General features: G+C 34.6%; 1 protein-coding gene across 4 annotated transcripts in view; it reads right to left on the reverse strand.

Annotated features, from left to right (window-relative positions):
- FNDC1 (fibronectin type III domain containing 1) overlaps nt 1-22,920 on the reverse strand; it is a 119,051-nt gene that overhangs the window by 79,960 nt on the left and 16,171 nt on the right. For 3 of the 4 annotated variants that reach the window (XM_031937545.1, XM_023503317.2, XM_031937546.1), the window contains exon 2: nt 1,763-1,957. The exons of the other annotated variant lie outside the window; for it this stretch is intronic. In XM_031937545.1, the coding sequence (XP_031793405.1) occupies nt 1,763-1,957 (195 nt within the window). The remainder of the gene's footprint in view (nt 1-1,762; nt 1,958-22,920) is intronic. 4 annotated transcript variants of the gene reach the window in all.

A 22,920-nucleotide genomic window follows, 5' to 3' on the forward strand; every position in this document is an offset into this window, starting at 1 on the left:
ACTAGACTTGGAACCTAAAGACCAAAGCTGAAATTTTGCTTTAACTTCTCATGGTCTTAATGTCTCTGAGTTTCAGTTTCTTCAACTACAAAATGGAGATGTAATACTTCTATTAACTACCTAGGCCAATTTGTTGTGAGGAAACCTTTGTAAATTGGGACAAATATGTATATATGTATACATAGGTGTGTGTGTGTAATTAATACAGGTCTCCTGCTTCATTTTCTCACAAATAAATATCCCAATAGTTGATGATGGGACATATAAGGTAAATAATAGAGAATGCTTAAGAACCAAAAGAAGACTATTAACATAATTGAATGGGAGCTCCAAAAGAAAGGGTGAGGGAGGAACAAAATCTAGGGCAAGAACAAAGGACTTCACTCCCCGGCACACGTTGTTCAGTCATTTTTCAGTTGTGTCTGACTCTTCATGACCCCATTGGAGGTTTTCTTGAGAAAAATACTGGAGTGATTTCCCATTTGCTGAATAAATGTTGATTGACTTGATTTACTTTCACAGCTATTCTTGGCTATTAGTAATTCTTCCTTAAAGTGACTTAAAGGATTTATTCCAAGATGTTTAGAGAGTTATGAGTGGAGTTTCGGGATAAATGGCTTTCAAAACAATAATAAATTCAAAGTCATCAAGAAGTCTGACCACAGACCATATTTAAAATCTATGATACTATAATTTCATCTAAGTTATATTCGGAATACTGCAAAATTTGAACTGCAGGCCTTCTGGCAAAATTTAAGAGGGACCAAATTTCATGAATTTCAGTTAAGAAGGAAAATATCCTATTGTGAATTTTTAGCCACTTAGTAGAGATTCATTTCTTGTAATTCTCAGTTAATAACTAGGCTGTTGGATTTCTTCAGTTGCCAAATTTTTATAGACTTATGCACATTATTATCATATCTCAAACAGATTCTTATCAAATAATTGTTCAGTAACATTGAAATTACATATAATTTACAGGAATCATTCAGTGAAACTTCATATTATTTCCATGAAGGAAGCTGTTGTTGTTTGTTGTTGTTATTACTCTTGTTGTTTGTCCTTCGTTCTTGAAGAGGACAATGACATCAGGGAAGTAATGGCATGACATGCAAATGAATTGGATTTAAGGGAGAGATGCTGTTCCAGGTCATCTGCCTTACTTTCTGCTCTGAGCCATCTGGGTCAGTGGCAAGATACAGATCAGGGAGACCTTGGCCATTTTAAACTAAGATGTTTAACAGGTCTCAGTTTGACTGAGGTGATATCCAACCAATGATTAAGATTATTTAAGAAATGAGGCAGAGAACAGAGAATATAGAGGGATAAGCTGAATTTTCATTTTATAAATATTACTTACATATCCTATATGCTTCATTATGCTATCTTTACTATACCTGAACATAAGAATTCACAGTTTCTATAATATAAAATTTATAATGTTTCAATCCAGTCTGAAATAAAGCATTTTAAAGATACACTTACATACACTTAGTTATTAAGTTGACTTTACATGTTAGCTAATATGCATATGTGAAAAAGCTGAAACATAGTAAGACTAAATGACTTTTACAAGAGGATCTAGTAAGAGGGCCATAAGAATTTGAAGTGACAGTCAAGTCATCCAAACTGAAGAAGTCTCCTCCTCTCTGAGTGTGAGCCACCATGTATTATATCAACAATCATTATACAAACATCATGTTTGAATCATTCAGACCACCCAAAGTGGACTTGGGGAAAGCAAGACCATTGTGTCACTTACCCACATCCTCAATAAGGAAGGAGTGCGTAGCACCATTCACCTTGATGTAGCTAAGATTTTTCAGTGACTTCCCATAGGCAATGTTGTAATACTCCACAGGTCTAGTGGTTGCCTCTTTGGGTGGTTCCCACGTGACTTTCAGGCCCCTCTTAGTGGACTGCAGTCTCACATTCCTTGGCTTCAGAGGGTGATCAACTATGCAAACAGCGTAACTATCAACTTAGAGTAACAGGAAGTTTGGTACAATGACTATTAATCAGGCTATAAGATTAACTGCCTTCAGAGGGCATTGCTGTGATCAGTGATCATCAACAATGTATCCCAAAAGTCTTAGTGCTATCAAAAGCTTAAAGCTTCACTAAGACATTTGGGGTACTCTATATTTAAACTTATATCATTTTGCAAATATCTTAAAAGCAAGGGAGTTAAAGGACTTGAAATACAGGAACATTCAGTTATTAGTTCTTTACAACCATAGCAGGAACCCACAAGCATATTGGCTAGCTGTGGTTACATGTTTTAAAAATAAAAGGCAAATCAAAAGAAACTATACACATTCTCCATATCTATGATGATCCCTTTTTTTGTTTTGTTTAAACAAAAATGGTGAACTAATACTTTTGTGTATTGTTTGACTGCAAATATGTATATATAAAGAGAGAGACACGCTAAGTAAACATTTTAAAGTAATAGTGGATTTGAGTGATAAAGCTAGTGGTTTAGAAGTATTTCCATCCTTTTTTTTAATCTGAGAGAAGAATAATGTCATTCTATCATAATTAGTAAGGAAAAGCTACTGGATTCAAGTTTAAGATAGTAATATTCAAAATAGTCTCTATTTTATGAAGAGATAAACTAAGATGCCAACAATTGAAAGGAAGAGATATGACTTCATTTTATACCTGATTTCAAGGTTCAACCCTCTTGACTCTGAAGAAGACAAAAGGATAATTTATAAGCACAACAGAATATAGCTTTAATTCTAAATTGAGAAACTCCAAACAATTTCCCAATGGTTAAAAAATGTGTCACTAAAACTAATTATTCTAACAAAGTAGTCTAAGACTAGGTAATGCAAATGGAAGATATTAAATAGAAAAGTAATGCTCCATCAAGTTTATGGAGTTCTGGATCTGACAGTTACTATTTTGGAACATAATTCAGTCACATCAAGAAAAAATTTACACTCAGTACAACAGAGAGTTTCAAATAAAAATTTTGAAATTAGTAACATTTATAAAAGAAAAAGGGGAAAGGGATTGATATATGATGGCACATACATTATGTTAAGAGATGGAAACATGATGGAGTAAATGATTTTTAACACTGAATGAGAGGACTGAATTTAATTAGTAAATGTTTCTGAAATATAGTTACAAACTAAAAAATTCTGATTATTTTTTTCAAAAGTCAGCTCTTTGTCTTTAAAAGTGAAGAGACCACTTATCAAAGAACTATCAAGTGATAAAAGGATTTGGAGAAATCTGAAACTTTAGAGAAAGAATGTCTATTCAGTGGGTAACAGCATGGGTTATGCTATTGTCCACTTAATCACATATAAATATATGAGTTGTTGAGCAAAAGAAGGGAATAAAAATTCAGAAAAGATCCTTTTCTTTGCAAATTGAATTCTATTGTGAAAATAACACATCATTCCTTGATCAAAAGAGTTTGCACAGAAAAACTGATGGAGTCTGGCTTTGTTAAAATGTGTATAATTCAAAATAAATAAATAAAAAATAAAAATATGTGCATAATTCACATATAATTGTAAAAATCAACACAGCCCATAAAAAATCACAGAAACCACCTATGCCAAATAATAAGCCTTTGTTAATGAGATAATTCATGAATTTGTCTATTTTTTTCTCTCTTCATAGCTGTTGGCTTTATCTTTCACTGTAACATTACAATCCATATCCAGAAATGAATTTATTCTCAAAAGGTTAGACAACCCCCCCCCCCCAAAAAAAAGGAGTTGAGTGTCATTCAAAACCATCTGGACTAATGGTACTGACTTTTTTAAAATGGGAAAAAAAACAAGTCTAAGCCAAATAAAAAATAGTTTGACCTTTCAAAATCATTGAATTCCCAAAGTCAAACTCCTAATAGAGTTCATTGTTTTATTTGATTCTGTTTATCCTAATTTAGAAATAACTTAGTTTTTTTTTTTATAACTAATTATTAATCAAAGTGCCCTGATTCATCTGAAATGTCAAACTATTCTATTTGACAATTTGGCTTAGTCACTGCCTTAAAAGCACTTGGAAAACAAAAGAAAATAAATCCTATTTTCACTCTTAAAAAAGACAACAGAATGAATGTCACTGAAAAAACATAAATTATCTTTTTAACGAGAAATTCATCATTAGTGACTTGCCAATTATTTGAATTGAAATTCAAACAAAATTCAAACTGAAAGCTAAACAATTTGGCCAGTGCTTACCTAAGCCAAACAATGAAGAATCTATAAAGTCCACATCTTTCTTTTTTGAACCTTTCTCCTCTTTCAGTATGGTACCTCTCTCACATTCTCCCACACATTCTAAAACTATTCTCTACCCACACATTTAATGAACTGATTCAGAAAGGGATTACGCTTTCACACCAAGATATGCATAACTGATTTGGTTTCAAAGACAATTCTCCTAGGGAATATTTTCATTTTACATATATAAAAAGCCTAAACCAAATAAAATGAATCTTTGATGACAACATCTGAAACATGAGCAACCTGAATAATCAAAGTATTTGAGGAGTATCAAGATCTTTTTTGAGCCCCTGAAAACATACCATGAAGGTCTGTATATACTCTGCCTGTTCGTAATGTCAAAATGAATTTAAGTTTCTTGTTTCCCAAACTAGATTATTCCATGGGACAACATTTGATTAGCATTTTCCCAAACAGGTAAACAAATTAAGTCTATCAATAGCCACTTTTTTTTTTTTTTTTTTTTTTTTTAGAGTATTTCATCAACTTTGATGATGTCACAGACAGGAGTCTTATCAAACTTTATCAACATTTACAACAACCAGAAGGAAATGGGAAGAGACTGGGCAAAAATCAACATCCCCAGTGGTCCCTTTTTTCCCCCTTCTCAAACATTTTAGCCTGAGGCAAATTCTTGTCAAAGCAAATGACAACTCCCCTATGTGGGTACTTAAGGTACTTTCAAGGCTCTGGGAGGAAAGCATTTCAGGCAGGTGTAGATTTGCCTGATAGAAGATGGCTTGACAGAAATTTGCTTTCATTGCCAGAAGCGTGACATTTCCCTCTATTTCTCATCTTTATTTTGAAGACCTACATGTTTTTTGTTTTTTTATTTTTTTAATGTAAAATCACACCATGGTAGTCACTGATGCATTTTCACAATGGCATCATGTTATATTGGGAGATTATCCTACAAAAGAATGCAATAAATTCCAGGCACATAGAAAATGTTTGATAAATGCTTATTGATTTGAATGAGCCTAGAAGCTTAAAGTAGAATATCCACCACAATATAATTATAGCTGTTTATCTTCTTTAGATGGCTAATACAACATACTAAAAAGCAGAAGCTTCACCTTACCAACAAAGGTCCACATATAGTCAAAGTTATGATTTGTCCAAAATCAATATATGGCTGTGAGAGTTATACTATAAGGAAAGCAGGGCACCAAATAATTAATACTTTTGAATTATGGTACAGGAGAAGACTTTTGAAACCCTTTGAATAGGAAAGAGATCAAATCAATCAATTCTTAAAAGAATTAAGACTATTCACCAGAAGGTCAAATACTAAAGCTGAGGGTTAAATTCTTGGGCCACATGATGGGAAGACAAGATTCACTGTAAAACACCCTGCTGTTCAGAAAGATTGAAGGCAAAAGGAAAAGAGGATGGCAGAAGTTGAAATTGCTAGAAAGTATCATGGAAGCAACATGATACTTGGACATGAGTTGGAGAGATTTGAGAGATAGTGGGAAATAGAAAGGCCTGACATGGTATAGTCCATGAGGTCACAAAGAATCAGAGACAAGTGAATAACTGAACAATAAAAACAACAATATCTCCTTTAGAATTAATTCTTGTTGAGAAGAAGCATGATTTACTGGACAGAGTTCTGAACCTGAATATATTTATTTCCTCTGACACTAGCTTCGCATGAATAGACAAGTCATTTAAACTCTATGAACTTTATACAACTCTCCAAAACTTATCTTCTAAACCATAGACAGAAATCCACCTCTTAGCACAGGGATTATGCTGAAGATACAAATAAAAAGCAATTACCCTATTCACCTTAGGAAATTGCCACTTAAAATCACAATTTTTTTGGTTGTTCTGCTTATCTTAGGCAAATGCTACTGAGAGCACTTTTTAACACCCTGGCTCTCCAAAGGAAAAAGAACTACAAAAGAGGGGATCTTAAAATGCAACTGGAATCATTTAACTTAATATAGAAAGGGTGGGAGGTAGCTGAAGAAGACTAGAGTATATGACAGGTTATTGTCTGGCGTTTGGTTTCCAGATGTTCTTTTTCTCCAGAGGAAGCAAAATGAGGAAATGGATTTAAGCTGCAGCATAAGGGATTTAGGTTAAATAAAAAGAAGTATTTCCTCCCTGGATCTTTCCCCATCCCCACCCATTCAAGAGAGACATATGTTCAGTTTCTCCAGACAGGGCTGGGCAATTGGAAATAGTCTGCTGGGACTCAAGCTACTTCACTTTATCACCAGTATTGTTCCTTGTGGTTTGCCACAATGATATCCAGACCTTGTACAGTGTGCCCTGATAAAGTTTTGCCAGCGTGACCCTTTGATGATTTTGCTGATACATTTGAAAAAGACAAAGCACTATCCAAGCAATGTTAAATGGGAAAATCACCCTGCTAGGTGTTGCTAGGTTCAATTCAAATCATTATTTGCCTAGTGTGGCCAATATTTTATCACAAAAACCAGTTGCTAATTACTGATATGTAATCCAGAGAGGTTAAAGAAGAGCATCATTTTATAATCTTTTTTTGAGAAAAAAAAGAGGAAATTTTAATTTGAGGTCCAGTTAGAGGTTGCCCAGTCTGCTATCTCTAATTTCACTTTTCTTTTTTCCCAACCTTGACCCATTAGTTAAATAGTTCAAATCTATACTAGCCTCTACTCTTAAATGCCTTGTCCCCTTTGCACTATTGATATTCATAGCAATCAATAAATATTTATTAAGCACCCACAATATGCCAGGCATTATGCTAAGCATTAAAGATACAAAAAGAGGCAAAAGACAGTCCCTGATTTCAAGGAACCCACAATCTATCTTGTCTGTTTCCTAACATCCATTCCTATTCTTGCCTGATTCATTACCCCTATGCTACCAAAGGGAGTTACAAGAAACCAGACAACTATGCTCATTGGCTGTGCTACATATTTTTGTTAACTAACCTCAACTCATTCTTCATTGTAGCAATGGATGTAAATATGTAGTACTATTGCACTGCAGTAGTATTTTGTTTACTTCCTGTAAAGTGAACCAGTTCAACTTATACACTATTCTCTACTTTCAAATGCCTTCACTTACTCACTTGTCTTGTCATTAATTTTGCTTTGTCAAATCCCAAACCTCCATTACTCCAAAGTATCATCCTCTTCCTCCTTCAATATTACTCTGTTGTTGCTGAGCAGAATTGAGGGACATTGAGGAATTGTAATGACGAAATCTACTTCAAATTTATATTATCTAATCTAAAATTACCTCCTAGTATAGCAAGGCAATATTTCTATTCCTCCATAATTGATTCTTCACCCCAGAAGCTATTAATAACAGCTGTTTCTGAGAAAAAAATTATCTAAGTCTCCCACACCACTTCTTTCCCTAAACTCATGGCTTAGGACCTCATCTCAGACTTGCTAAGAAAAAAAAATTTGTCAAGAGCTCCCTCTTTTAGTCAATCAGTCAATAAACATTTATAAGCACCTACTATATATCCGGCATTGGGCTAAGTGCTAGAGATCCAAAGAAAGGCAAAAGGCAAATACTTGCCCATAGTTTAAGGGGGGAATCAACATATAATTAACTATGTACAAAAATAATCAGCAAAGGGAAAGAGAGGTCAGGAAAGGCTACCTGTAGAAGGTGGGATATTAGCTGGGTCTTAAAGGATGCTAAGGAGACCAGGAGACAGAGATAAAGAAGGAGAAAATTCCAGGCATAAGAGACAGTCAGAGAAAATGCCACATCAGAAGATAGAGTGTGTCAAGGGGATTAGTAGCACTGAACCACAGAGCATGACATGGTGTGAGAAGACTAGAAATGTGTACATTTGGGGAGGGAGTCAGGGTCAGGCTCATTATGAAGGGTTTGGAATGTCCACCTGAGGATTTTATATTTGATTCTGGAGGAATTTTAATAGGTGAGGAGAGAATGCATTATTGGAATGGGAGAGAGCTAGTAAAAAAAAGTCACAGAAAGAGATATTTCAGAATAATCCAACCTGTGTGCTTCATCTTCCTCATGTCGAATAAACTAGAATCTGAGGTCCCAATCAACTTTTTATGATCCAATCAATATTTCTAAGCTCTATCACCTACTATTTACTCAAATATCCATTACCTAATTCAGGCTCCTATCAACTCTTTTCTGCACTATTGCAATATCTTACTAAAAGCAGTTCCTATCTCAAGTCTTTCCATACAGCCAATAAGGTGAGTTTTCTTAGAATGCCTGTCTGACTGTGTCACTCCCCTATGCAATAAATTCAGATGGATCCCTATTGCTTCTAGAATCAAAACAGTTTGACTTTTAAAATCTTTCACAATTTTACCTCAACTTACCTTTATAAACATTATATATTATTCCTCTCCTTCCTATGCCCTATTCTTCAGCTAGACCAGACTCCTTGTTATTACCCACATGGAATACTCCAATTCCTTCTTCATGCTTTTTTACTGGCATGCACTCCCCCATACTCATGCACTCCCTTGTCACCTCTTAGAATCTCTTATTTCTATAAAAACTTAGATCAAACACCATCTTCAGTGTGAGGACTTTTCTGGCTTCACCAGCCGTTAACAATGTCCCTACAAAAATTGTGTGTGTGTGTGTGTGTGTGTGTGTGTGTGTGTGTGTATGTGTTTATATTTGGTCATTTCAGTCATACTCATTTACTTTTGATCCCATTTGAGGTTTTCTTGGCAAAGATCCTGGAGTAGTTTGCCATTTCCTTCTCCAGCTCATTTTACAAATGAGAAAACTGAGGTATACAGAGCTAAGTGAATTATCCAGGGTTACGTAATTAGGAAGTTTGTGAGGTTAGATTTGAACTCTGTCTGTCTCAGTTTTCTTATCTGTGAAATGAGTTGGAGAAGGCATTGGCAAACCAATCCTATCTCTGCCAAAAAAAAAATGGGATTATGAAGAGTCAGACATTAATAAACACCATATATATATTTTTTTTTTCATGTATATATAAAACGATGATCATAATAATGATGGTATTGATGGTGATGATATATACCATAAGTGTACATTATTACACATGTATTCTGCTTCATATTTATGTACACATACTATTTTTCATTGGTACAGCCAGATGGCAAAGTGGATAGAGTCTGGAGTGAAAAAGACTAATCTTTCTGAATTCAAATCTGGTCTCAGACACTTAATAGCTATGTGACCCTGGGCAAGTCATTTAACTCTGTTTGCTGCAGTTTCCTCATCTGTAAAATGACCTGGAGAAGGAAAAGACAAACCCTTCCAGTATCTCTGCCAAGAAAACCCCAATGAGGTCATGAAGAGTCAACCATGACTGAAATGACTTAACAACAACAGCAATAATAACAACTATCTCCCTCCTGCTACATTATAAATCCTTTAAGGGTAGGGACTGCTATTTTTACCTTTATAATCTATGTACCGAGCACAGAGACTTTCAGGTCATAAGTTTTTAATAAATGTTTATTCATCTGAATCCTCAAACCAAAACAATCACTGGCCCTGAGATCTTGAAAAGATCTTGGAGGTTCCTCACCATAAAAATCTCATAATTGAAAGCACCTTAGAGGTGATCTAAGTCGATCTATACCTTAAATTACACCTTCTACAACAATAATCCAGGCTGCAAATGTGGCAAACCCATAAAGTTCTTAAATTAAGCCTTTGCATTTTGTGAAAGTCCTAATAAGAAAGTTTTTCCTCACAATTAGACAAAAATTTGTCACTTGGCAAGTTGTATTTACTGCTCTTAGTTTGACTTTGGGGCCCAAATAAATAAAACTATTCTCTCCTCCATATGACAGACCTTCAAATTTTTGAACACCTACTATTTCCTCCCTAATCTTCCTTCCCCCAGAAAAATATCTTACTTTCTTCAACTGATCCTTCTAGAGTACTGTCCCCTATTCACCTGCCTATAATTTGCTCTGGTTTGTCAATGCCCAGCTTAAATCTGGCACACAGAACTGTATATAATAATATAGGGAAGTCTACCAGAGAAATATCTCCTCTTGAATGTTATGATGTGATCTAAGAAGGCATTAATTTTTTTCTGTTTCATGTGACATTTTAAAGTTACATCAAGTTTATAATCCATTAAATGCTCAGATCTTTTCATATTATTAAAGAAAAATATTAATATTAATAGGCTCAGGTCTGTCAGAAACAACTTTCATTAATTTAATATCCAAATCATTTCTTTCTTAGAGAGAAAGCTGTCCAAATTGGCATAGTCTCCAAATTCTTTCTGGTATGACTTTCCCCCCCAAAAAAAATTCAGATAATATTTATAGAAATCTTGAACCAGAAAAGGATAACTTACAATTCAGCCTAGGATAACATTCCAAAATTGGGAAACTTATATTGCTGACCTCTCCTTCCTGCACTACTCTCCTAGGAATCAGTGTGGCTCTTTCCATAGATCTATATTGAAAATATAAATTGAATAGGAAGTGGTTTCAGTGCTTCCAGTTGAATGGAAAAGGGTACTTCCTATACATGGACCCTAGTATATTTTCTTTCATGAGAGGGAAGGATCAGATTACTCTTAGAAGAAGCAATATCTACACTGGAAAAAAGACAAAGTTCTTAGATAAACAGAGTTAGATTTTTGGTGGGGGCAGCTAAATGGTGCATGAGATAGAGCATTGGGCCTGTGCTCAGTCAAGAAGACTCATTTTCCTTCATTCAAAGTTGTGTGGCCCTGGGTAAATCACTTTACTCTGTTTGTCTCACTTCTTTATATATAAAATAAGCTGGAAAAGGAAATAGTAAACCACAGATATGTCTTTGCCTAGAAAACCCCAAGTGAGGCCATGAAGAGTCTAATATGACTGAACCACAGAATTAAGTGAACATATTAAGGATTATAACCAAAATATTGTTGCTTTTGTTTAGTCACTTTAGTCATATCTGACTCTTAGTGACTCCATTTGGGATTTTGGTAGCAAAAATACTAAAGCAGTTTGCCATTTCTTCTTCCAGTTCATTTGATATATGAGGAAACTGAGGCAAACAGGATGAAGTGTGACTTGCCCAGGTGACACAGCAAGGAAGTGCCTGAGGATAATTTGAATTTAGGTCTTTTTGACTCCAAGCCCAAATGCACTGAAACACTAGCTACTTCCCATTCCCATTCCCATGCAACCTAATAAATAGCCCTTTTTCCTTTTGTCCTGACCCATTTCACCTACCTTTCCAAGGGATTTTTTCCAGGAATCTGGAAAGAGTTTTAGAGAAAAATGTTATTCTTAATATTTCTAGAGAAACTAAAAATATTTTAATATACTTATACGGTACAAACTATTGTCAATTCAAGCCTCCCTCCCCCAACCTGTAATAATATAATTAAAAAAACAAACAAACTCTAGCTATTCACATGTATCCCTAAAAATATTCATCTTATTAGATTAGGACCATTGTTCTACCCAATCAGAATTAACATTCTGACTGTGATCCAGCATATTTAACCCCAGTTTCACATCTTCTGCAGATTTGATAAATGCACCATTATCTATGGCTTCATCCAAATCACTGATAAAAGCACCATTATCTATGCCTTCATCCAAGCCATTGACAAAAACAACATTATCTGTGGCTTCATCCAAACCATTGATAAAAGCAATATCATCAATAGCTTCACCCAAGCCATTGATAAAGATTTTGACCAGCCAAAGATATCTTCAATGAATTTCATTTTATTAGATTCTTCCCAGTGTTCTAGCTTGTCAAGATATTTTCAGGTCTTGACTCTCCCAGTTTAGTATCAACTGTGCATTTGATAGGCATGCCATCCATAGCTATAACCAAGTCATAGATTGGGGGTGGGGGGAAAAGCATTATTCCTGGTCCTCAATGAAGACCTTCTTTCAGGTTAAAAAAAAATGATTAACAACTATCCTTGGGTCAATCCATTCAACCAATTTTAAATACACTGAATTATGTTATCACCTGGTCTCCATCTCTCTATCTTCTCCACACACACACACACACACACACACACACAACCACACACGCACAAAAAGTGTATTTTCTTTTCTGAAGTTTTGTTAAGAAGGGCAGCTAGATGGCATAGTGGGAGTCAGGAGGACCTAAGTTCAAATTTGACTTCAGACATTTGACATGTACCTAGTAGCTGTGAGACCCTTAGCAAGTCACTTAGTCCCGACTGCCTCACAATAAATAAATCTTTGATAAAAATGTAGATAAATTATATACACAGTATTCCCCTTACCTCATGATCCTTCATCTTTCATATGAGGAAACTGAGACTCATAAAACTGAAATGACTTGCTTAGGAACAAAGAATGAGTAGCAGAGTGTAAGATGAGAACACAGGTCTTCTGACTGATAATCTAATACTCTTCCTGCTATGCCATAGTACCTATTTCTTATTAATAAATTTTGTCAACAATAATAATGTGATTTTTATATAAGACTTGAAATTTGCAAAGTAATTTCTTACTGCAAAGCAACTCTATGAAGTTGATAATGAAAGTATTATTATCTCTGTTTTATAAAGCAGGAGGAAATTGAGGCTCAGATAAGTTATTATTTAGATAAGAATAAACAAATGTCAACATCAGAACTTGACAAACACTTGAATATAAGTGTGATGCCCATTTCAGTGACCACATTGCCTTTCAATGCCAACTTCAAATGAAAAAATATTATTTCTAAAAGCAAATTTTAAAATTTTATTATTATCCATTTTAATTGTATACATTTGTGAAAAGCAAATCATTTTCTTGTGCTTCTAACCATTTCCTCAGTTCTAATAGTCCAACAGATTCATATAAAAAATAACAAAGAGAATGTTTTTAAGGAAGTAATAAAAATGAATGTTTTATTATGCTGAAAAAAGTATTTTTAAATACATTCTTCTGGGAGTTATCAGAAACTATTGAAAATGTATAAAACTTGAACCCCTGGTAATTTTCATGATGTTACTCAGATCAAAAACAAAAACAAAAAATAGCCAGACTATTTCTTAGTCAAAGTAAAATAGTTTGGATTCAAGGACAGTAAAACCTAGAAGGGATCTTAAAGTACATAGACTCCATCTCCATTTTACAAATGAAGAAACTGAGTCCCAGAGACAGTAGAGATTTTCCCAATGTCACACAGCTTAATGAGTTGCAGAACTGTCACTCTAGCCTAGATCTTCTGATTCCCAGAATACCTTTTTTATTTCCATCTCTAAAGAGAGAAATGCAGTTCAAAGGCTAACACTATCCAACATTACCTCTCTAAATTAGATTCACCAGATTATGCCTTAGTCCTGCACTTTAATCTTTCCTTCCAGGCACTTAGTGTGATTCCTAGCTTTTATACTCAAATCTGAAATGTAATGCTGGGTCTTCCAAAGAATTCAAATTTAATTCTCTGGGCACTCTAATTCACTAGATTTTTAAAAGTTTGCCAACATGGACACACCTATCTACACAAGGCAAGGAGGGCAGACACCAGAATAAAGCTTTATTTATTTTTTAATCATGCTTTACAGCTTCTCCTATGTATCTGATGATCTGCAAACCCTCTTCTATATATCTGACATTTTAACTGCAATAATTGTAACCCATTAATTCAACTGCAATATACTATTAACAATTGTTAATCTCTCGATTATGAAAATAACTAAAGGAATGTAGGATATTTTTTCCATAAAATTTTCTTTTAAAAAATCCATGTTTAACTAGTTCCCTTATATGTATGAGGGATTATTTTTTAATGCAACAAAGAAAGGTCTCTGTGTTTATGTAAGGACTTTCTATTTCATCTCCACTCAAAGTGCAAGCTTAACTTTCCACTAAAATCAGCCAAAAACTTCCCAGACTGTGAAATGGAGAAAACATAGATTCCAGCATAATCATACTTTTTCAACAAAGAAAATCAATAGGCCAGTCAGAAAAGATTCCTATAAACTACAAGTTGATTATTACTGGGATAAAAAAACAAATCTGTAAATGTAATCTAAAAAGAATGCCAAAGACCCAAAAAGAAAGAGAATAATTCAGTGAATAGTTGTCTATACGATACCACACCTTCAGAAATTTGAGATGTTTGGCACAACAAGGCCAAAATACAGAATGATTGACTGATATTTTTCACAAAGTTCATCTGGTTAAATATCTTGTCATTTTGTAGATAAAGTCTTTATTTTTACTCAGTTATCACCAAAATCCCTGGTCATGCAATTATACAAGATATTCATGAAAGCAAAAATGTGGGGCTGCAAACACATGCTACCGGTCAAAATACTGAAAACAAACAAAAGTATAAGGTAATTTTTCATCCAGAAATTTGATTTTCTCTAAACATTTGTTTATTCAACAAATATTTAATGAGCATTACTGAATTTTTGAATGTAGCTATTCCTTCCCTCCTCACTCCAACCAACACTGATATACTATAAATTTCCAAAGGCCTGAAAACAAGTCTTTTATATGATCAGAGGTTCTCAGATTTTTGGTCTCAGGATTGCCTTACACCCTAAAATTTCTGAGGACTCCAAAGAGCTTTTATTTATGTAGATTATATTTTTAGTTATTTACTGTACCAGAAACAAAAATATCTTACTTTATTTTTGGTGTTCAGATGTTTTTCAATCATGTCAACTCTTCATGACCCCACGTAGGGTTTTCTTGACAAAGATATTGAGTGGTTTGCCATTTTCTTCTCTGGCTCATTTATTTTACAGTTGAGGAAACAAAGAGGATAACAAATTTAGTAAAAGTCTGAGACCAGATTTGAACTCAGGAAGATGAGTTATCCTGACTCCAGGTTTGGCACTCTGTGTAGTATATTGCTATGTAGCTTCCCCTTTTAACCTAACAGATCTCCCAATGGCAAGAACCCTATGGGTTCTTTAAGACCACACTTTGAGAAGTACTAGTCTGGGCATCTCCTAAAGCAAACAAACACAACTGCTTTGCATATTACTGGTATTTAATAAAATAGCTGATGAATGAAAGAATGTTGAATCTAAAACTTACAGGCTGAGCCCTCTTCAGAAAACTCATTGCAGACACAGATCATATCCACAAGAGACTTTTCCTTCCTTTATTTGCCTAGAGACAGCTATGTAACATAGTAGACAGATCCAGACTTGAAGTCAGGAAGACCTAAATTCAAAATTCTCCTTGAGCATTTAATAGCCAAGTAACACTAAAGAAATCATTAAGCTCACTCAGCCTCAGTTTCCTCATCTATAAAATGAGGATAATACTGACATTTTTCTCACAGGAGTATTTTGAGAATTAAATGAGATAGTATATATATATATATATATATATATATATATATATATATATAATGTGCTTTGAAAACTTTAAAACACTGTATAAATGTTAGTTATTGTTATTATTTAGTATTACTTTGATTGCAGTATGATATGGTAGCGCTATCTCTGGATTTATATACCAAAAAAAATCTAGATTTTAAATTTTGGCTCTCCTACATGTTTGGTATGGAATCTCAGACAAGATATTTAACTTCTCTGGCATTTAATATCTTAAACCAGTTGTATTTTATGATTCTTTAAGTCTCCACAAGTATATAAACAGTTTTCATTTAGGGCTATGGCCAAAAATAAACCACCTAGTGGTCGTGTTTTTGGTAATTGGCTTGGCAAAATTAGCTGTTTGAGCCTCCATCAACAAACTGTCTGTGTCCCAGCCCAAGCTACCAGAGCTTACAATCCACCAACAGGAAAACCTAGAGTCACCTTCACACTATGGAAAGTCATAAGAGTAGGATTCAGTGGAGGACAATTATACAAAGACACTCAGAAAACCCAAATCTCCCAATCCTCAGTCTTAAGCACTCTCTTCTGGCTTATATTTCTTAAGTATTCCTCACAAAACTACATTTTAACAGCTTCCAATTAATTATACATTGGGATAAGCTGGGTGGCACAGTGGATAAAGCACTAAACTTGGAATTAAGAAGACTCTTCTTGTCTGCCTCAGTTTCCTCATCTGCAAAATGATCTGGAGAAGAAAATGGCAAACTGCTACAATATCTTTGCCAGTAAAACCCCAAAAGTACCCTGAAGTCAGACATGGCTGAAACGACCCAAAAAGAACAATTACACATCTAAATGTTCTTTCACATAACCTAGTAGCAATGTTCGTGGGAAACTAGGTGTGAAAGAAATCAAGGGGAATGAAAATATGCAGGATAGTTTTCAGAAGTATGAATCACAGGTGATTGTTGTCTACTGGGCAATGACCTTGACCCACTTAACCTACCTTCCCCAGTCTTAGCAGACATTACCACTATGTTGGCATTCAAACTTAACACATGTGTGTGTTGGCACACCTCTATCAATGCACTATTATGTCAGGACCTCCACAAAAATTGACTTCATTGCAAATTGCCCATAGCACCTCTAACATTTCCCAGACCTCCATTAACCACAAAGCCTCATTTTATTTAGCCTGAAAGGCTCAATTCACACACATAAATGCCAATGTGCTTACAATGAATCTTCAAAAGTCACTGAACACAATAGTGAATCACATTTTTTGTGTACCAGCTAAAAGGAGCCATAGGGAGCCATCCAAATCTTTGAATGTGAGCAATTTGTTAATCTTTAAAGAGAGATCATCAGAGTTCACTTATAATGGTCTCTGCTAGCACCATTACCTGCTGTAGCTCCCTATGACTGGCACTCCTTATATGCCAGCCCCAAACAGAAAGGTTAGGTCTTACTTTTTGAGACTTGGAAGCAAGCATTTTTTTGGCTCTGTCTGTACATCAGATAAGCCAGACATCTAGAAGCATGCCCTCTACTCCAAATCCAAGATGGAGAAATTGAGGATAACACAGCAGCAGTTTTCATCAGATATACCTCATTGTTACCATTTCTCTTATTCAATATCTATCCGAAAGTTATTATCACCCCTAAGGAAACCTCAGCATATAAAACCTCTTTAAGATCAGAAATCAGAAGATTTGATCCTCTGGGTATCTTTATATAGCTTTTGTGGAATAAGGAAAGGACTGATTCTTTCCTTCCCTGAAGCAATGTCACAATTTTTGTAAGGATAGTTTTTTTGGGGGGCGGGGAGGGAATTGGAAAGGGAAGGGAATCTGTGGAAGAATAGGGCTAGAATAAAATCGAATATATTAAAAAAAAAAAAAAGAATCCCAAGAGCAGAAGCTAGACACATTGATCTATAATTTTATCATCTGAATGTAAATAATTGTTGTTTCATACAAGAGGGCAGAAGGCTAACTAAATTCTGCAGCTTTAAAAGTCCCTCAACCCTTGTCCTTCCTTCCAACTAGACTGAAAAGGGAATAGGAAATAATTAGGTTCAAAGTAGCCTGTCTCTCTTAAGTGTACTTTGCAGATAGTGCTTTTTTTTTTTAGGTTTACAGCAACCCTGCATCCAGCAAGTTGATCACTGCCATTATTTAATATTATGTGCTCACATCATATCTTTATGTTGCATTTTGGTAATTCTCTCAATATTTTAAACTTTTTCATTATTATTGTATCTGTTATAAGTCAACTAGGATAGAATGCTGGGCCTGGAATCCAGAAGACTCATCTTCCTGAGTTCAAATCTGGCCTCAAACACTTCCGAGCCATGTGACCCTAGGGGCGTCACTTAGCCCAATTTACTTCAGTTTCCTCATCTATACAATAAACTGGAGGAGAAAATGACGAATTACTTCAACATCTTTACCAATCAAATCCCAAATGAATTCATAAAGTATCGCAAACAACTCAACAGCCACAAAATCTGTTATAGTCATCTGTGGCCAGTGAACTTTGATGTTACTTTTACAATTGTTTGAGACAACACATCCATATAAGATGGCAAATTTAATCAATAAATATTGTGTATGTTCTGACTGCTCCACCAACCAGTGATTTCCATCTATCTTTCTCCCTCATTGGACCTTACTGTTCACAGATATACAATACTGAAATTAAGCCAATTAATAACCCTCCAATAGCCTCTAAGTATTCAAGTAGAAAGAAAAGTCAACTGATGGGACACATTTCATTGTTGTCTTGTTTTAAGAAATTATTACAGTCACTCCACTATTCAGCAATCATCTCTTTAGTCAGCAGCCAACAGCATCAAGGTGAAATTCTCCATCAGCAAAAATATTACAACTTGCCAGAGTCTCAAAAATAGTTAGCATTTTTTAGCTATAAAATTATTTCTAATTAAAGTGTGCATGTTGGGTTATTTTGGATGTAATACCATTGAACAATTAGTAGACTACAGTATAGAATAAATATAACTTTTAAATGCACTAAGAAACCTCAAAGATTATTGTGATATTTGTTTTATTATGATAGCTTGGATCCAAATTCACAATATTTCTGAGGTATGAGTGTAATCACTTGAAAAATTTTTGAAAGCGATTTGTTCCAGCATGCTAATATCTGGATCTTTATACTGAGAATACAAGTATGAGTAGAAAAAAAACAAATTTGAAATTTCAAAATGCAAAGGAACTGGCCAATATACAAAACACTTTCTTGTTATCTGAGTATATCCCACAAAGTCAGTTCACCATTGAATTTTCTGTAAATAACATTGTTAATTTATTATAATCAAAGTCTAATATACTTAGTCAATCCTGAAGATGGAATGAGTTCAGACAAACTCAGGATGTAACAGAGTTCCTTAGAACAATTTGAAAAAGAATGTTCTCTCCAGTTACCAGATCATCATCTCAAACTACTATTAGCTATCTATACACAGAGTATGTTGAAGATTATTTCTGACTTATTTGGGTGGATTGTTTTTTTCCTTGACAAGATTGGAGAGTGGAAAAAAATGTCCATTTACTGGCCTATGTTTGGGTTGAATGCTCTTTAGAAGGAGTAAGTAGTGCAGAGACATGTTATTCACCATATACAAATTGTTTACTTAAAAGAGTCAAATCCTTATAAGGAACAGACCCCATTAACAAAAAGGGGCATGGAGTTAACAGCTCTATTTAGCTGCTTTGAAAACCAGCAGACAAAAAAATAAGGAAAAAAAATTCGAGGGGAAGAGGAAAAAAGAGGACAAGATAGAAAAAGAGAAAGAGAGAAAAAGATCCAATCATGATGCAAGAATGAAGCATAAAAGATATATAACTAAAGGGGTATTTTTGCATCTCTGAAATATGAAAAGAAAAAAAGGTAGATCTCCAGAGTCTGTTGTAGTCAAGATAATATGTGTAGAACGTATGAGAAAACACAAGCAAGAATTGGATAGCATGTGATAATGTGGAAGAATCTATTTCAATAGAATACGTACCCACATAGATCCTATCAAGGGATTTTTTGACCTTTGAACCTAAAGTTTCCAATTCATAGATACTATCCCTTTAATTCCCCTTTTTTCAGGCTCTAGAAAACTGGAAGCAAGAAATTTCAGGGAAGTTAAATAAAAATAAAACACTTTAAAATATTATTTATTATATGAGATGGTATTCTAGGAAAAATATTAGAGAAAATTATGAAGAAGTAAAAAGCAAAAGACATCAATAAAACTTATTAAAAAAAAAAACTCAGGATGTAACAGAGTTCCTTAGAACACAATTTGAAAAAGAATGTTCTCACCAGTTACCAGATCATCATCTCAAACTACTATTAGCTATCTATACACAGAGTATGTTGAAGATTATTTCTGACGTATTTGGGTGGATTGTTTTTTTCCTTGATAAGATTGGGGAGTGGAAAAAAATGTCCACTTACTGGCACACTTTTTATATTACAATCTTCTCCTTTATCATCTCATCCTATTTATTTCATCATGTTCTCTCTTTAGCACTCTGTGTCTCTGTGTCTCTCTCTGTTTCTGTCTTTGTATCTTTCTGTCTCTATCTCTCTTTTCTAAAGAGCAGACTAAAAATTAAATATCTGGGAATTCTGATTCTGAAACAAAAATCCTCAGGCTATCACTAAGTCAGTGAGTGAAATCTAAATCTCCATATTCCAATTATTGACTGTATTCTCCTAGATGCTTCTCTTCCTATAATTGCCACTCCCTCTTTAACCAGATGAATTGGCCATTCCATTAAGATACCTTCTGATATGTTCTAGTCTTGAAGAATTTTGAGTTGTAACTTTATTGGCCAAGTCCTACATTCTTTCCCCAACAATTGTGTGACTTTTCAATAGGTTGAATTAAATTAAACTGGAGTCACCATTTGAGACATTCAGGGGGAAAAACACAAGGCTATTTTACAAGTAAAAATTTTTTTTAAAGCACATTTTCTCTTCAATTCATCCAATGAATGTTGACATTGGACATTTAATCATTGCTTTATTCAATTCAACAAATATATATTATTGTTGTTCAGGTATTTTTCAGTTATATTCAACTCTTTGTGACCCCATTTGAAGTTTTCTTGGCAAACATACTAGAATGATTTGCAATTTCCTTCTTCAGTTCATTTTACAGAGGAGGAACCAAAACAAACAGGATTAAGTGACTTGCCCAGGGTCACACAAATCAGGTCTTACTGACTCCAGTCCCAGTGTGCCACTTAGTTCCCTAAATATTGATTAAGCCTCAATTATATGTAAAGCATTGCATTAGTTGTTAAGATACAAACATGAAAACGATAAGCTTCCTTCCCTTCTGAGAGTCTACTGTCTAGTAAAAGGGCCCAAATGATTGATTCATATTAGAAAATAATTAAGTGCAAATAAGAGGTTAAAGGCGTAGGTGACTTAAGGAAATGCATCCTTCTATATCATAAAGTGATAAAAAAATTAAAATTCATTTCAAATATTAATGAACAAAACCCCTTCCAGATCCATTGGGTTAAGGATTTACAGCTCTTTATGTCCTAGTCAGTCTCTCGGGAGAGACTCAGAGATCTCCCCAGAAGCAGCAAAATTGTGATCTATAAAGCAAAGATCTTTAGACTATGTATTAAATCCTTTTTGTGCTTACCTATGTCCCAGGTACACAGCAACAGCAGATTACACAAGGTCAGACGTTTAATGGCAATTGAAGCTGAATTTATTCCTCAAAGGTTAGTTAATTCCTGTCCTCTCTTATTCTCCTGATTTTGGTGTTACTGAGCCTTTCATTGCCAAGAAATCCCTTAACAATTCTAGTTCTCTCATTCCCATCCACCTCAATCTGATTCTAGATCTATCCACCCTTTCTACTGTGTCCTCAAAGTGCCCATTCTATAATTAACAGACTTCCTTTCATTTTTGACCTCTTCTTCTCTTGTCCCTTCTAATTTCTGGCAGTTGCTGAGATTTGACTCCCTATAATGACAATGAATCCCTGGTCACCCTTTCCCACTCTCCATTGCCCTTTGTTTCATAGCTTCCCACTTCATGGGCCTCAGTAAGTGAATCCAAATTCTCTATACTCCCCATGCCAACTCCTAACTATACCTTTACTATCACCCAACAACTTCATCTCTTTTTAGGTTCACTTGGGTTATATCAATCAAAGAGTAGGTTACAAAAAGCAAAACCAGTCTCTAGCCTTAAGGAGCTCACATTCACACAATTAGTCTCAGGTCTCACTGAGATTTTTCTTAAAGATTTTATCTTAAATACTTATCAATTTTGATGTCACAGGAAGGTAGGTGCCAATTAGGTAGAAAATTGGAAACCTCCACTAAAGAAAAATACAGATATGATTATTGTTCTGTAAGAAATGACCAACAGGATGATTTCAGAAAGGCCTGGAGAATCTTACACAAACTGATGCTGAGTGAAATGAGCAGGACCAGGAGATCATTATATACTTCAACAACAATACTATATGATGACCAGTTCTGATGGACCTGGCCATCCTCAGCAACGAGATCAACCAAATCATTTCCAATGGAGCAGTAATGAACTGAACCAGCTACACCCAGAGAAAGAACTCTGGGTGATGACTAAAAACCTTTGCATTGAATTCCCAATCCCTATATTTTTGCCCACCTGCATTTTGGATTTCCTTCACAAGCTAATTGTACAATATTTCAGAGTCTGATTCTTTTTGTACAGCAAAATAACGTTTTGGTCATGTATACTTATTGTGTATCTAATTTATATTTTAATATATTTAACATCTACTGGTCATCCTGCCATCCTGGGGGAGGGGGTGGGGGGTAAGAGGTGAAAAATTGGAACAAGAGGTTTGGCAATTGTTAATGCTGTAAAGTTACCCATGCATATATCCTGTAAATAAAAGGCTATTAAATTTTAAAAAAAACCACATTCTTCAACTAAAACTCTAAACATCTAGTCTCTCAAGAACTATTTTTTAAATAAACCTGAAGAACTTCCATCAAAGAACACAATTTAGGGGGGGAAAGGATCTTGTCTCCTTCTATGTGGTACCAGACTGCAAGACTGAAAGAATTTTTTTTGGATGTTCACATTCCTTACATTCATTCTGTAATTGAGAAATAGTTTCTTAAAAACACTACTATTGTTGGTCTGGCTTAAAATCCTGTCTACTGTAAATTACTTAACAAACCAGCCAATAATCTCTTTGAAATACTCATTCTTATTTGAAATGTTAAAATCATTGTCTAGCTATGTTGAGTGTACGAATGCTCATTCCTATTTCCTAAGTGAGCACTTGTCTTATTCGGAAAGTTCCTTGACATATAGTAACCAGAAGAAAGAGAAGTCAAACAAATACTTTGTAGCAGGAATAGATCCAACAGAGTAAGAGTTATGATGGAAACAGATTGCAACATATAC

This window comes from Sarcophilus harrisii, chromosome 4, assembly GCF_902635505.1.
Source record: "Sarcophilus harrisii chromosome 4, mSarHar1.11, whole genome shotgun sequence".
Taxonomy (NCBI): Eukaryota; Metazoa; Chordata; class Mammalia; order Dasyuromorphia; family Dasyuridae; genus Sarcophilus; species Sarcophilus harrisii.